Below are 15,166 nucleotides of genomic sequence, written 5' to 3'. Positions count from 1 at the left end.
TTTGTGTTTACACCCAGAATTTAATGAAGTGATACTGCAGTAGAAATAACTCTGAATGGCGGCACCTACTAATAAAAATTAAAAACCATTTTCTTTCCCTTATATCGCATTGTTAGCACTATTGATACTAAAAATCTGCAATATGCTTGCTTAGGTGTAATTAGTGTCCTTTTTTTAAATTTGGGTAATACCCGAAACCACTGCATCAAGTGGAGCACGTTGCGTGTATTTACGAAGTTAGAACTGTAGTGGTGCTTATCATGGAAAGAATAGTAAAATAAGCCGCACGGGTTCGCCAACAAGGTTAAACCTTTTCCCTATTTTGGCATCACCAAGCAACTCCTCTGTCTTTTCTATGTCTGAATAACAACACTAGGTTTGTATCAACACGAGCCAGACGTGTTCGTACTATATTCGCGTTAGGTTGTTTAGCAAGGCGCCCTTGGTATTGAGTGCACTGCCGGATAGCAGATGCTTTTTTATGTATCGCTCTGACTGTATTTGAAACAGTTTATTTAGTTTTATTCAGGGATTCCGTGTTGCGTAGTTTGCGATCGGCTCACAAGCAGTTACAAACACATAAAACCTGGCATCATTTACTATCCACTACTCTCTGGGGGAGTAGACGCCGCTAGTTGTTCTATTAGTGTATCCATCCTTGTGTGTGACTGCCAGTTGTAATATTTTTACCCTAGCACATCTAATACACCCCTATCTGTACACCAATAAAACGGTCTGGTCGTGATTATCAGGTAGACAAAAACTGATGAAACCTACCCGTACACTTGGGTTCAAACGGATTTCTTTTTTTATTAGGTACAAGTTGGCTGCATAGACTCATGCGGATTACCCTTAACGAACACAAGTTGCATAGTGAGTATCTGCTCATGTTCATATATTTTTTGCTAGCTTGAGAATGTTCTTCTACAACAAACGCAATCATTTATAACTTTGGTTTTTGTAGCAAGCAGTGTTCGGGTTGAATTTGGAATGTTCCTTCATTATATTTTGAGAAGTCTACTTTCCTCTCTGCAATCTAACAACCTACAGAAAAAATTTCAGGTGTTCTACTACTTACATGCGATTTAAAGAACGTCCGTGACGTTTCTTTGTGAAGGGCACTTGCATTTTATAGGACGGGTAAACATTCTTCAAAAAAATCCACAATGCATTTTCTGCGAAGCAGTATACAGCTATCATCCAAGCAAATTTTCGTGGCGATGTCGGGAGAAAACTGTCACCATAAGAAGGCAGGCACGTATGGCATGTGGGATTGTTTTCCATTTAGGTTTGAGTTGTTGTAGCCATATTGACGGGTTATTTTTGTGTCCGATTGGGATTCCGAGTAATCGAATGGGTTGCAAACTAGCGGTTATAGGGGTACCGGCGAGAAGAAGAGTTAAAAGTTTATAGTGCGGAGGGGGTTTGTGGCCAAATACGGGTAAGGATTCGGTTTTAAGTGCGAATGCACTTCTTAAGCGAGCCTGAATCGTCCGCCACCGTAGTCCGCATAGCAACAGCTACGGGTGCGCGCGCTCCTCGCCTTCCTTAGCAACGGGGGGAGATGGGCGCGCGCTGCCTGGCCGCTGACATGGCACATACCCACGTGGGGGATTGGCCAGGAATCGGGCGTGAGAAGGGCTAATGCACCCGCTTAAAGGAGTACTGACACGAAATTTCAAAGATGGGCGCGCGCTGCCTGGCCGCTGACATGGCACATACCCACGTGGGGGATTGGTCCGGAATCCGGCGTGAGAAGGGCTAATGCACCCGCTTAAAGGAGTACTGACACGGAATTTCAAAGCTGAGATCCGCTCTAGCAATCACGTACAACGACAACACAAATAGGTGTCTGTGAATAAATGCATCTTTCTTTCTTTGTAGTTGTGTGTGTGTGTGATCTCTCTTTCGCGAACATTACCGAACCGCGCAAATTCAACTCGTGCATTCGCACTTTCACATTCTTCCCCTCGGGGAAATGCGGGGAATTTTTTTTTCAGGGGCCAATTCGAGATCAAGAGTGGCCAAGGAGCATTCAAGGCTATTTGCTGCGGCTTGGAGTTCGGTTTGCATGTCTTCCGGGCATAAAAAGCGGCTGATTCAGTCCATATGGTTACGTCATCAGCATATATTGTGAAGCGGGCAGCAGAGTTACGCTCGAGATTTCGAGCTACCCTCGCCATGGCGAGGTTAAATACGATCGGAGATAGTCTGGACCCCTGAGACACCCCGTGGTCAAGGTAGTATGTGCGAGGAGTCCAGTCTGGGTGAGATCCTTGAATTCGTATTGGACGAGCGTTCAGGAAGTTGCGGATCCAGATTTGAGTCCGGGCGCTTGGGTAGGCGTGTGCCAGTTCTTCTAGTATGGCGGACTGGCTGACGCGATCAAAAGCCTTGGGTATGTCCACTGCTAGTATTATATCGGGAGGAGAGTGGTTATGATGGGAGCGATTTATCACTCGCCGTAATAGCCAGAGGCTATCGTGAGTGCTCAGGTTTGGGGGGAAGCCAGTCTGCGCAGGATGAAAGTATGGCTGTACATATTCCAGGTAATGGGTCATACGGTTGTTTATGAGCCGTTCTATGAGTTTACAGAACAGAGGAGTGAGCGAGATGGGGCGGAGGTTTGTGAGGTCAGTTGGGCCTGTACCAGGCTTCTTGGGTTTAGGAATAGGGAAGATGAGAGTTAACTTAAGAGGTTCAGGAACTTCACCAGTTTCCCAGAAGAACGTAAAGCAGTCTTGAATGTGGTTGTGTAGTACTAAAAAGTGTGTTTAAGTACATTTCACTTGTTTCTGGATAAACTCATAGTAGAGCTACGTGCGATAATTCAAGTGACATAGCATGAGTAATTGTTGTGGGTGTCGTTTTTAGCTTCGCATTCCAACCACCTTCAGAGGATGGATTAGGGACACATTTTTCTAGATGACCCAAAAAAACTGGTTGTTTAGAATTATTTGTACCCAGCAATAAAAAAAATTCCCCGCATTTCCCCGAGGGGAAGAATGTGAAAGTGCGAATGCACGAGTTGAATTTGCGCGGTTCGGTAATGTTCCCGAAAGAGAGATCACACACACACACACACACACACACACACACACACACACAACTACAAAGAAAGAAAGATGCATTTATTCACAGACACCTATTTGTGTTGTCGTTTTACTTGATTGCTAGAGCGGATCTGAGCTTTGAAATTTCGTGTCAGTACTCCTTTAAGCGGGTGCATTAGCCCTTCTCACGCCCGATTCCTGGCCAATCCCCCACGTTGGTATGTGCCATGTCAGCGGCCAGGCAGCGCGCGCCCATCTCCCCCCGTTGCCAAGGAAGACGAGGAGATTCCTGGCCAATCCCCCACGTGGGTATGCTATGCGGACATCGCCGGTGGACGCAGGTTCAGGGTCGCTTAAGAAGTGCATCGCACTTAAAAATTTCCACAGCTTCTGCTAATGGTGCAAAGCTGGAGAATCAGCAGAGCTGATGGCCCCTCTCTATCCGTCGGAGCACTTGATCTTTCATTGAACATTGATTTCCGGAACGGCATCTGAAAGATCTGTATGACTGCAGACCCGGATCACTTTTTCCGCAGTCTTTCACATCCACACCAAAGTGGATGCGTTAACAGGAGCTGTGACCCAATGCAACCGGATCCGCGATCTCGGCGAATTTAGCGCGACCTGTCCTGTGCTCCCCGTATGAGGCACGGAGACACGTAAACTATTTTCTTGGTGTTGTTGGTGATCTCCTTGTGTGGAACAGGCTCACGCGCAAGCCTGAACGACGCCAAGCCACTGGGCCAAGCTCAAACTGCAACATCTTTGCTGTTAAGAGGGGCTCCATGGGGCTCAGAGCAGCTCAGTTGCAGCTGTGAGGTCTATGCGAGTAATAGAACGAACGAACGAACGAACGAACGAACGAACGAACGAACGAAAGAACGAACGAACGAACGAACGAACGAACGAACGAACGAACGAAAGAATGAACAAACGAACGAACGAACGAAACGGAACGGAACGAACGGAATAACACTGAGCCACTGCCGCAGCGGAAAAATTAAGACAGGACTACGTTTTCCTAATAAAGTGCTCCACAATGCGACAGATAGTACGTTTTACTTGCAACCAGAGGGTAGTGTAAGCCCAACACTGTGAAGTCTTCCGAATTTTGTTTTGAATTCTGAATTCCGAACAACAAATATTATGTCAGAAATAGAGCGTGCAATCAGTTACACGTGAACTCTGACGACAGATGATTTATGTATTTGACACTTTTTAGATGCCGAAAAGTTAGTCAGGGGTTCTTTTCCCGCGTAAATGGAACACCACTATTTTTCTGAGACGTAGGGCTAAAAAATAAACTAATTAAAAATTATTTCCTGTTGAAAATTTGTGTAATTTTTTTACTTTGATCCAGTGGCACAGAATTCAAGGTTTCGACAAAGGAAGACATTTTCGTACCCGTAAAAGCCATGAAACTTTCTTTAAGCACAGCACGAACAAGAAAACGTAAAGAAATGGGCAAATTTTCAACTACATGAAATGGGTGCCACTGTGGGAGTACTTTCCAACAACTACATGCTTTTGATTTTTCAGCAAAGAAATAATAAATACCGAAAGACACAGTCGGGATATATTTTTACGAAAGACCGCATAACTCAAGTCCACCTACCGCTTTTTGGGAAAAAATACTGAACTTCACCTTATACGGCGCAACAATGCTTGCTCTAACCAGACTAAAGAATTGATCATGCCCGGCTTGAAGAAATTGGCCCGAACCACAAGGTTAATATTAAGTTAAGCAACACAAGTGTTTTTCTCTTCTGGATAAAGACGCACAATGGCTATTTGCAATTTTGCATACAGTTTACTATTTAACTCGTTCGTAGAGTGGGTTTTTGCGCCGCTATGGATAACAAAATCCTGCTAAGCGACAAATAAAAAAAGGAGGGAGAGAGACAAGAAGAAGTTTCAGAGGGCACCGATCTTTTGTCTTAAAATGTATGGCGTGATGGAGTTACGTTGACGCCCAGGGAGCGTTTTGGACCGGCGTTGCTGCATTTACGATGTATTAATTCCCAGCACTGAATGTCTGCTACAGTGCAACGATAGCCGCGAGGATTTTTAAGAGCCGTGGCCCAAAACACACAGAGGCCATACATACTTGTGCGGCTGAAGATGCGGTCGCGAAATTTAGAGGCGGTCGGTAGTTGGTCAGTTTCAGAGAGAAGTCGATACCCTCCGTGTTTCAACGTGGTTTTTCTCTAAGGTGTTGGACTGATGGGAAGATTTTCTTTTAAATGCAGAGCACTTAGAAGGGTCCACTTTTTTTCGCAGCTCTTTCGCTGTCACGCTGTTCGATGCCATGCGACTGCGGAATCCGTCGGTTCGTCAAGCGGAATCCATCAAGCGACTGCGGAATGCGGAAGCATTCGAAACTCGTAAACCACATGCGCTTATCATGCATTTCCCCGTTGTTAGCACAAAGAAAACTGCAGATATATTTGAGGCAAAAGATATGTAATTAAGTGGGAGCGCCTGCGTTCATTTAGTTAGGAACGCTAGTGCGATTGGTTTTGACGATGGTAAGCAAAAAACGTGGCCGCCAGAAACAGCGGGTTGTAAAGGGCGCAGTGAGGCCCCGGTACGTGTTATATGAAAGCAAGCAAAAAGAGAACAAAACTCCCACTCCCACTGTTACAGCGGGGGGGGGGGGTAACAGGATGAGGCAAGAACACTGTGAAGCCGAGATATTTAAATTGCACTGGACTAACCTCCCTTCCATTTATCAAAAAATAAGTGAGACAGGGAGGGGAAGAGTGTCTTTTGCTTGCACGGAGCGGATAACGGTGCCACACCCCATTATGGCGAATCACTGCTCCGCACTTCCGACAGCTTGGACGTAAAATGGAACAGTTTCAATTTTTTATATAAGAGAGGGAGAGAAAGACAGAGATATAATGACAGAGAGAGTGAGAGAGAGATAAACGGAGAGCGAGAGAGGGAGAGATCGAGTAAAGAGATTTGTTGTTTAAAAAATAGCGGGAGTTGGGGAAAAGGGGGCAACGAATGTTAGAGAGCTGAAGGTTGGAACCCGAAGTAGAGGGCCACAGCTGCAGCAGGTGTCTTCCCCCCTCTACCAGCTCACACCAATCTTGATGTAACATTGCCTGAAAAAGACAACACCCGTACCTTAATAGCAGTGGAATATGTTTTGAGTGGCCCTAACTTGGACACGGCAAGGCTGCACAGAAGGAGGGATTTTTGCTAGCATTTTGCGTAATTTTGAGTTAGTCTGATGTTTTCAGTGGAAACTTCGCCTGTATAGACTTTTAGATACAAGTTTTGCGTTGTTTCTAGCACTTCGCGTAGCTTTGTGTTAGTGCGATGTTTTCAGCGAATACCTTCGCTTGTATAGATTTGTGGATACATGTTTTGGTTTATCCTGCGCAGGGTTTGCAGTTCTTTGGCGTCGCGATTTCTTCAGAGGTAGTATAAAGGTCGCCTTTTAGGGCCTTTCTAGCCTTTCTAACCTTAGAAGCCACAGGAGAACAAATGAGCATGATAACCCCCACCCATACCAAACTTTGTAGATAATTCAAATCCAATTGGATTTGAATTTTGGATCTGAAGAATTGGATCTGAAGTAACACGATTAGTTTGCGGTTTAAGCCGCAAAATAATCGTGTTACTTCAGAGGTACGGGTGCTCTACAGTCCTGTGAATGTGGCAGCCTTGGCGGGGGTGGACAGCAGGCTTCCAAGTGGCCAGCCAGCCTGGACGCCAAGGCGCCCCTAGATTATCAAAACGAACCGATAAGATCTATGGGCGCCTTGGGGTCTACATCTACATCTACATCTGTAAAGCGCGGGAGATGTACATCTGTAGATCTCTCGTGAGATCAACATCTACATGAGATCTACATGATCTACATCTACATGAAATCTACATCTGTAAAGCGCGAGTACGACGCTCCACAAGCGGTGCATGACGAGGTAGCGCAATAGCTGTACGGGGGGTGGGGGGTAGGAGTGATTAAGGTAGGAAGGGAAGGAAGACAAAGGGACGGGGACACGATTGAACCAAACGGGAAGTTCGCCGTCATACAACCTAGTCCTGGAGAAGGGGAGTGATGGTTTGAGAGAAAAGGAAGAGAGAAAAATAGAGAAGAAGGACGAGAGGGCGAATAGTGGAAGACAGTCTACGTCAAGTTTGTTTCGTCCGTGGCCCAATGGCTACAGAGGCTGCATCAGTGCGGTCAGAACAGGGACGTTGAGTAGCGGCTTGAATACCGGCCGTCGGATGACTTCCTGGGGAACAAGAAGTCTTCCAGCGTGTGGCTTGGTTTACCGAGTCACTGGAGTATGGCCCGGACTTCATCCAGCGTGGCGTCATGCTGGCGGCAGGAGGGCAGTAGGTGCTCGTGCGTCTCGGGCTCTCGGCAGGTGGTGCAGGTGGGAGACGCGCAGCGGCTCTGGAACTCCGGAAGGGCAGACGAACTGGAATGTTGCAGCAATTAAGCCGCATGCAAAACAGGAGTGACCGGTAGTCTCTGCTAATACGTCCGGGCAGGACCTACTGAGCCTGGCAGCTGATAACTCGGGCGTCTGGATGCATCGCCTCCCCCATTCATGCCAAGATAGTCCTTACAGAATTAAATGACACCACATCACGGGATGCTGGGACACCTTCCTGGCGGGCAGCAAACCTGGCGAGTGCGTCTGCAACCTCGTTGTCCATGACGCCTACGTGCCATGACAGCCAGTTCAGCCGCAGTGGACATCCCTGGGATTCCACCACATGAAGCTTGGTTGTCAGTCACCGCTCGCATAGCCGCTGGAGCTCTCTCGGTGGTCATCAGCGCGCAGACGCAGGAGGGAGGGCTCGGAGCCATTCTGGAGGATTGCCCACGTACCTGGTTCCACTGCTCTAGGAGAAGATTCCCGGCCAATTGGAGCTAAGCCAGCTCTGCGTAGCTGGACGAGGCCTGGAAAGGCAGGCTGCCTACCTTGCTAGTGCCAAGTTCCGGGGCCCCGCAGGAGGCTCCAGCTCTACCTGTCGAATGTTGCACAAACCCATCTGTGTACACCTGCAGAAGTCCGGCTGCATCATCCTGCCGTATAGTGGCCGCCCCATGGTGCATAGCCTGGGGTAGAGTAGACCTCTTGCTGCGGAACCCCAACAATGTGGTGGTGATGAGCAAGCCCTAGCATGTTCCTGGGAGTAGTGGCTCTAGGCAGGGCCACTACAGCAGCACGATGTGGCTCTCGTAGCAGCACGCCATCCAAGAGCTGGGCCTGCTGCGGTAGTGGTGGAGAAGTGCTTCCCTGTCCGGTGTGCCCTGCATATGGAGGATGTCATGGTGCCCCACCTGCAAGGCCCGCATCTGAATAGGCCAGGAGCCTGCATCCGTATACGTGGCCGCCACTGGAGATGGGCTCAGATGCCCTGGCAAAGGCGGATGGCCCAGAGCTGATCAACCTCACAACCTCCGGCTCCTCCTAGCGGCGCAGCTTGAGTTGCACCAGGAGAAGAGCATTGAGGACGGCGGATTACGGCATCTCTCGGAATACCTGCCGCACCACGGGGTGTGTTCAGCCTGGCCACGCGCAGCAACCCCCGCACGCCCTGCTAAACCATAGTTCTGGGTTGCCGGAGAGCCATCGCCGGAGGTAGCCAGGACAACTGGTAGTTGAGAAGAATTCCAAGATACTTGGCGCTAGTGCAGAACAGAAGGGACTGCCCGTTCAAGATGAGCGGTGGTGTCACATTGCGGGCCCTGTAGCCCTAGAGTGGAAGACAATGGCCTACGTTTTCGACTCGGACAGCTGCACGCTTGTCTGGAATGCGGCGATGGCCAACAGTACCCCCTCAAGACTAGTCTCGTTGGTACAACTAGAGGCTTCACCTTGGAAACGAGTCTCGTTGGTCCGTGTGCCCAGATGACCAAGTCGTCGGCCTAGACCGTCATCCTAACTGGAAGCACAAGTCCATGTAGAATGCAGTCCGAAAGTAGAGCAAAGACAAAGTTGAAAAGAAATGGGCTTAGCTGACTCGCCTGGGGAACCCCAGAGCACGTTTTTTGGGCAGCTGGTTGCTGGGCCCACCTTCACTGGATGCGTCCCGTTAGCCAGGAACGCCTGCACGTAACTCTGGGGGTGCCTCAGAATGCCCATGCATTCGTAATCTTCATGGATCGTGGTGTGGGGGACGGAGTCGAAGCCGACTTCATGTCCAGCAAGGGCAAGAAAACTACCCTCTTGTAGTAGCGGGCCTGCTCCAGCATAAATACCACGATCCCGAAGGAGTACCCCGGAAGCGTCTACGCCTGACGCCGCTGTGCTGCTCCTGGATGACATTCTGTCGATCCGAAATCAACCGTAGTCAATCCATGACCGTGTTTTCCATGAGCTTGCCTGCTGCAGACGCCAGAAAAATTGGCCGGTACGATGCAGACGCTTGGGTGGCTTTCCGACCTTCAGCATCGGCCTGACAAGTGCCGCATGGCAAGACAGTGGAAGCCTTCCCTCCCTGCACTGACCAGCTGCAGAAGTGGCCCTAGCTCGGTGACTACCAGGTTATGGAGCATCTAGTACGCCACCCCGTCGATGCCAGGGGCGGTCTCGTGCTTTGGGCATCGATTTACGGCGGTCCGAAGCTCCGGAGCGTGGTTTCGCCACTCCCATTGCTCGGCCACCGCTCACGGGTCAATGGCGTGCCGTCGGCCACTTGTGCAGCTAGATGGCATGAGCAAGTGGCGCCGTGGAGAAATGGTCGGCTAGCCGCTCTCCCAGGACCACTACGGGGATGCCGAAGGAGATGTCCGAGGCGAGGGGAGGGTGCCGGCCAGTGGTGCAGTTCGGAGCAAATACTAGAAGACTTTCCAGGGTAGGGCCGGATCCCTACGCAAGTCTCTAAAGGAGCCGAGCGACCCCCTGCTCTACCTCCATTGCTGATCGCCTCTTCTCCTGCACTGCGCGTGCACCGGCGGGTACGCCATCCAGTCTTCCGGGCGCTCTCTCCGGATGGCCCTCCGCTGCAGCTGGTTGAGCCTGGTTCGGATTTTTAGGAGCACAGGCTCTGGCAGTCCCATGCAGACGCGTACGTCTCCGGTACCATGGCCTTGTTGGTGCCCCGCACGAATGCTGCCAGGAAGTCAGGCTCTGAGATTTCCAGAAACTTTGCCATCTCCTAGCGGTGGTTGGCCCTTTTGGTGACAGTGTATACCTTGATGCATTCTCACCAGCAGTCGCTCCTCGAAGTGATGAGGTAGGTGTAGTGTCCCGTCCCCCAGGTCCTGGTTGGTTTCCCAGGTGTATACACACCGCTGGAAAACCAGTGTAACATCAATATGAAGCAGCTGAACCATGCCTGAGGGAACAGGGCCGGTGAAGGTGGGGTAGGCTGTGTTGGCCAAGAGCAGCCCGTAGGCGGTGGTAGCGTCCAACAGCTCTCGTGCCCGGCGGGTGGCGGTGCGGGAACAGCGCAGACTGGTTCGTGTGCGTTAAAATCCCTCACTCGAAAACTTGTGGGTTCAGGTGGGCCGATAGCTGCTTCACTGCTGTGGCATCGCAGGGTCCGCGTTGGGCGGACGTAAACGCTGGCCACAGTGGTGTCCGTGGACCCATATGCGCACTGTAACAGCGGTGAATTTTATGGAGCCATCCACGACCCAGGCCAGATCGACCGGAGCACTGTTGAGCACAGCCTGGGACTTCTTTGGTGGGTGGCGTACGTTTTGGCACAGCAGACTGGCCAGGATTGCAGGCTGCAGTTGGGTCGGAACACATGAGATGCCACAGACTTCATCCTCCTCGAGCACCAACACGTCAAAAGTGCTCCCGCCGCAGCTATTCTGCCATTTCCGCGTGGTGCGCCCTGGTGGTTGCAGTTTCACTGCGGGACGCGTGGCTGCTTCCCTGCCTTCAGGATCTGCTAGCCATGCTGATGCGACGGGGGCTCATCTGCGCCAGTGCAGCAGTGGCTGCCAGGCGTGCGGGGTCCTCAGCAGGCAGGCGAAACAACAGGCCACCAGGGTCAGCAGTATGGGCACCAACAAGTCCTGACCGGTTGCGGCTGAAGCTACCGGAATCTGCTCCACCGCGGACTGCGGGTTCGGCTGTTCATGTGGGCGCCTGTCTGGTTGACATGGTTGCTGTTAACTGTTAGCGAGTTGCAGGCTTCTTATGCGTGCGTCCCTAGGTGGCAGGAGGCGGTTGCAGGTGTGGCGGGCCTGCTGCTGGCTGGTCTGGCTGGACTACTGCTGCTCACGTTTGCTGCCCCTGGGCATCCTTTTTTTGTGGCTGTGCTCAAGCTGCTGCGGTCTGTGCGGGGTGTCGGTGTGCTCGGTGCGGCCGCGTGGACGAAGTGATAGCCTGCGGTACGAAAAAACAGAGGTATGTACGCTACGGTGGATGCCACACCGCTCAGCAGTGCCCTACCTCTGTACCCCGCTGCACCAACATAAGTGGCCCACACCCTGCCACCGACCCCCGCTGCCCCCACTGGCAGCATTGACGCAAGGTGGCCACATCCATGGCACGCGCACCGCAGCCACTGCAGTTAGCTGAGGCCGCGGCGTCGGTTCGCACTGGGTAGCCACCAAGCTACGCGGAGATGGCCAGGTGACGGAACAGCTCTGCGTAGAGCGCTGACCAGTCTGGTCGGGGGGTGAAGAGGGAGCAGCAATGATTCATTCAGCTGCATCCGCTCTTCAAGATTTTATGGTCTACGCGCTTGGTCTTAGCAGGAATGGAGTAACTGTAAAGTGGGCAATAACAGCTCTGCTGTAAAGACTTCGAACCATTGAAGGTTCCTGAATAATTGAAATGTTTGCATTCTGCCCGCACGTGTCCATTAGGTCAGGTATTATACTGGTAGATAACCTTTACTGCCGCCAAGAGCGGAACCGTATTTGTGAATTCCTGTGTAGGAAATGTTTAACTAGGTAAGCCAACGTCGGGGAATTATAACCATGCCCGATCCGCCAAACTCTTTTTTGCGCACTGGGTTTCCTTGCTTCCTGCCTAAACATCTCGTGGAAGGGACATGTTCGAAAAATTAGCTGTGCGTGACTGGGTGGTTCTCAACTTCATATTACCCATGATTGCGAGATGAGCACACCCTGGTTCCCGTTTGAACAGCATCTTTGCGCTACATATCTTTGTATTGTCATTTTCGTTCATGTCTGCTTAAAATATGTCCTTCAAAGAATCGTCCATGCATGCGACCTTTCCGAATTGTTACAAGTCAAGAAAACTATGCTTTCATGTGTTTTTGACTGGGAAAAGTTGGATTTTGCTCACCACACGGTGCGATCTTCTACACCGATTTTCGCGTTTCTTTGTCCAGTTAGTATGGTTTTCCGTCCGCTGTTTATGGGAAACTTGTGGGCAGCATCTTTTTGAAACCTATTTTACGCTTTTGCATTGATTTTCTTTTCAATGAATCAGATTTGCTTCACTTCACCTGTCTCGTAAATATCTGTGGCTTGTTTTTTTTGTTTTTGACCATCTAAGCTGTAAAAACAAAAAGAATGGTTTCTGAGCCAGCTCCAACTTGAGAGTGACAACTTTTGGCGTATATATTGTTTCAAACGAAACTCAAACTAGAGTCAGTGCGTCGCACATTGCTATTTCCTTCAGAGCAACAAATTTCCGCTTGCTGACCGCCAATCATTCTTACACTAATAGCTATTATTGCTGATATCCGTTTTTCACAAGAAAGGCGTCATTGCTGGTTTTACGGGGAGGCAAGGCTCAAGATTTCCAACAACTTGGTATCCGCCCACCTTCAAGAACGAAGGAATAACAAGTGTTTATCCACCCTATTTTATATGGAAATGAAAGGGCTGTTGCACTGGCTCGAGACACTTTAAAGAGGAAACCGCCTCTCCGGTAGCAGAACTACATCAAGAAAACTTGGGTACTCAACTTCTCCTTCGGCCTTTTTGTACTCTCTTTATTGCTCACACGCTTGCAAGCCACTATATTCGTCAAGCGCAAACTCTCTGCCGTGTGATCCGTACCTCAATTGGATAATAAACTGGCCAGTTCTCCTGTACTGCGAAATACCCGGCGATTGCCTTGACATTCAATGCACTTTTTGTGCGGGCCCACGTTGCAGTCAATCGGAACCATACCTCTCCCGTGCCACTCCATCCTAATATTTTTAATAGTGGGAGAGCTAGGTGACTCCGTCCGCAAATCTTAGAGCGGGGCTACGGCTATATCTACAGCCGGTGATGGAAGTAGCTTTACTGCAATCCGGATAGCCACCCTATGTACTGGCTCTCAGTGCCACACCTTTAAATAGATCGGCCATGGCCATCCCATGGTCGATTCCAATCACAATGATTATAAATGTGATTAGGTGTACCGAATATTATTACACCATTTAGTTGGAGCTTCCAAGGACACGAATACGTCGTCACCGCTACTATCAAGAAAATACCTATATACTTGGAATATATTTTGTAACACAAATTAGTAAGTTTTTACAGCTCCCGTGAATTAGAGGCTTTCTTTTTTTTCAGGTGAACGAAACAATAAAATGGACTCATGAGAACGAAAACTTGCAGAGAGGAAATCCTACTCTCGCACAGAACTTTACTTGTGAAGTGGGGGTGTGCCGAAATGGCACTTGCATCCCAACACTCTGCAATGAAACTTGCACGGAAGTTCGAGCCACAACTACAACCGCTGCGCCTCAAACAGATGGTAATTGCTGAGAAGAACACAAACGGCTACTCTAATTTTATTAAAGTCAAAACATAAAGCTGCCCGTAACACGGTTAGCAGTATCCAACCTAAACTGCGAATGTTTCAATAAAACACCAAAAGTTAATTCCTAGCTGTCGTTTGTTTTCTGAAGGGGAATACATGCTATATCTTTATGCGGCTAAAGACATACCAAAAATTTTTTTTGTTCCTAAGACCAGCCTTTGGTCACACCTTCGTTGCAATTACCTGTCGGCCCACTAGAAGTAACGAACTTGCGACATTTTTGTGCAATTGTACAGCCATATGTACAAAGGGTTACCATTAGGAGCATCCTAAACCAATGTAATAAGAAAGCTGAAATTAAAATAATTTCCTCAGTACTGTACACTAGGACTACCTGTATTATAGTGGGTGCGTTGAGAATACCATCTTAAATATTGTTCTATGATACTGGGCGCGCAATTACTTCATCAATCTTGTGACAGAATGCGCACAACATATCGGTAAGGGACAACATTCAAAGCGAAGCTTTCGGCCTCTGACTGATGTCACCAGTATTAAACACATAACGCAAAAGAAAGAAAGCCAACTTTTTCGGAAACGATGATGGAGATGGTAAGTGAAGTGAAAGAAGACTAAAACTACTTTTGTGGCCGGAATAGAATGTGGGTCCCTGGCGTTATGAAGCCGACGTCTTTCTGGCTTGGCCATTGCACATTTTTTTCAGTACCTTTTTTCTAATTCAAGACGCCTCACGGACAGATTAAAAACCGTCTCCCGAACATAGTGGAGCGGACAAACTGGAAATACACGACAAACGTACAGTGTTGTTGTAAGACACGTAGCTGTTCCAGATATAGGCATCTGACAAATTAGGAACTCAAACGAACAAACTAATATTCTGTGCGACATGTTTGCTAACAGTTATGGCGTGAGGGTAAACGTGGCACACGGCCATCCTCGATCCCCAATTGGCGCACAAGCCCACAGCCATGATGGGGTTATATGGCACACTATTGTCGCTAGGTGCTTAAACCAATCGTATGCTATAAGGTGAAATGGGCAAGTCTATCTTTACGGCTACTTTTAACATATTGCAGGCAAACGTGGCACCCCAGCATTCGGGCCAAGCGGGCTTAAAATTTTCCCGTTTGTTGCACAGAGTGAAATTTGTAGGACTACAACAAACAAGTCATTCGGCCGCACAAACGTCTTAACCGGCAGTGTATCGGTGTGTTGCATAAAAAAAATGTTTTTACGGTAGCTGGAACACCCATGTTTCCAAAATGAGATAACATGTCCTTTACAGGGACAGGTGTACACAATGATCGGTAAAATTGTATAGGTAACAACACATGATTTAGGAATTTATTAAGTGCCTCCCTTCACACAATTGCTAGATACTCCAGTGAAATCAGCATTGCGAGAAACCTAAAAGAGCCCAGTACC

General features: G+C 49.0%; 1 protein-coding gene across 1 annotated transcript in view; it reads left to right on the top strand.

Moving 5' to 3' along the window:
- LOC144165678 (uncharacterized) overlaps positions 1–13,839 on the top strand; it is a 43,937-nt gene extending 30,098 nt beyond the window's left edge. Inside the window, exons 4-5 of the mRNA XM_077695487.1 lie at positions 817–873; positions 13,531–13,839. Of these exons, the coding sequence (XP_077551613.1) occupies positions 817–873; positions 13,531–13,725 (252 nt within the window). The 3' untranslated portion in view covers positions 13,726–13,839. The remainder of the gene's footprint in view (positions 1–816; positions 874–13,530) is intronic.
- The last annotated feature ends 1,327 nt before the right edge of the window (positions 13,840–15,166 follow it).

The sequence above is a fragment of the Haemaphysalis longicornis genome, unplaced genomic scaffold, assembly GCF_048455015.1.
Source record: "Haemaphysalis longicornis isolate Haplotype H1 unplaced genomic scaffold, Haemaphysalis longicornis Haplotype H1 scaffold_146, whole genome shotgun sequence".
Lineage (NCBI taxonomy): Eukaryota > Metazoa > Arthropoda > Arachnida > Ixodida > Ixodidae > Haemaphysalis > Haemaphysalis longicornis.
Note: the sequence above shows the minus strand (reverse complement) of the source record. Positions and strands in the feature narration are given on the sequence as shown.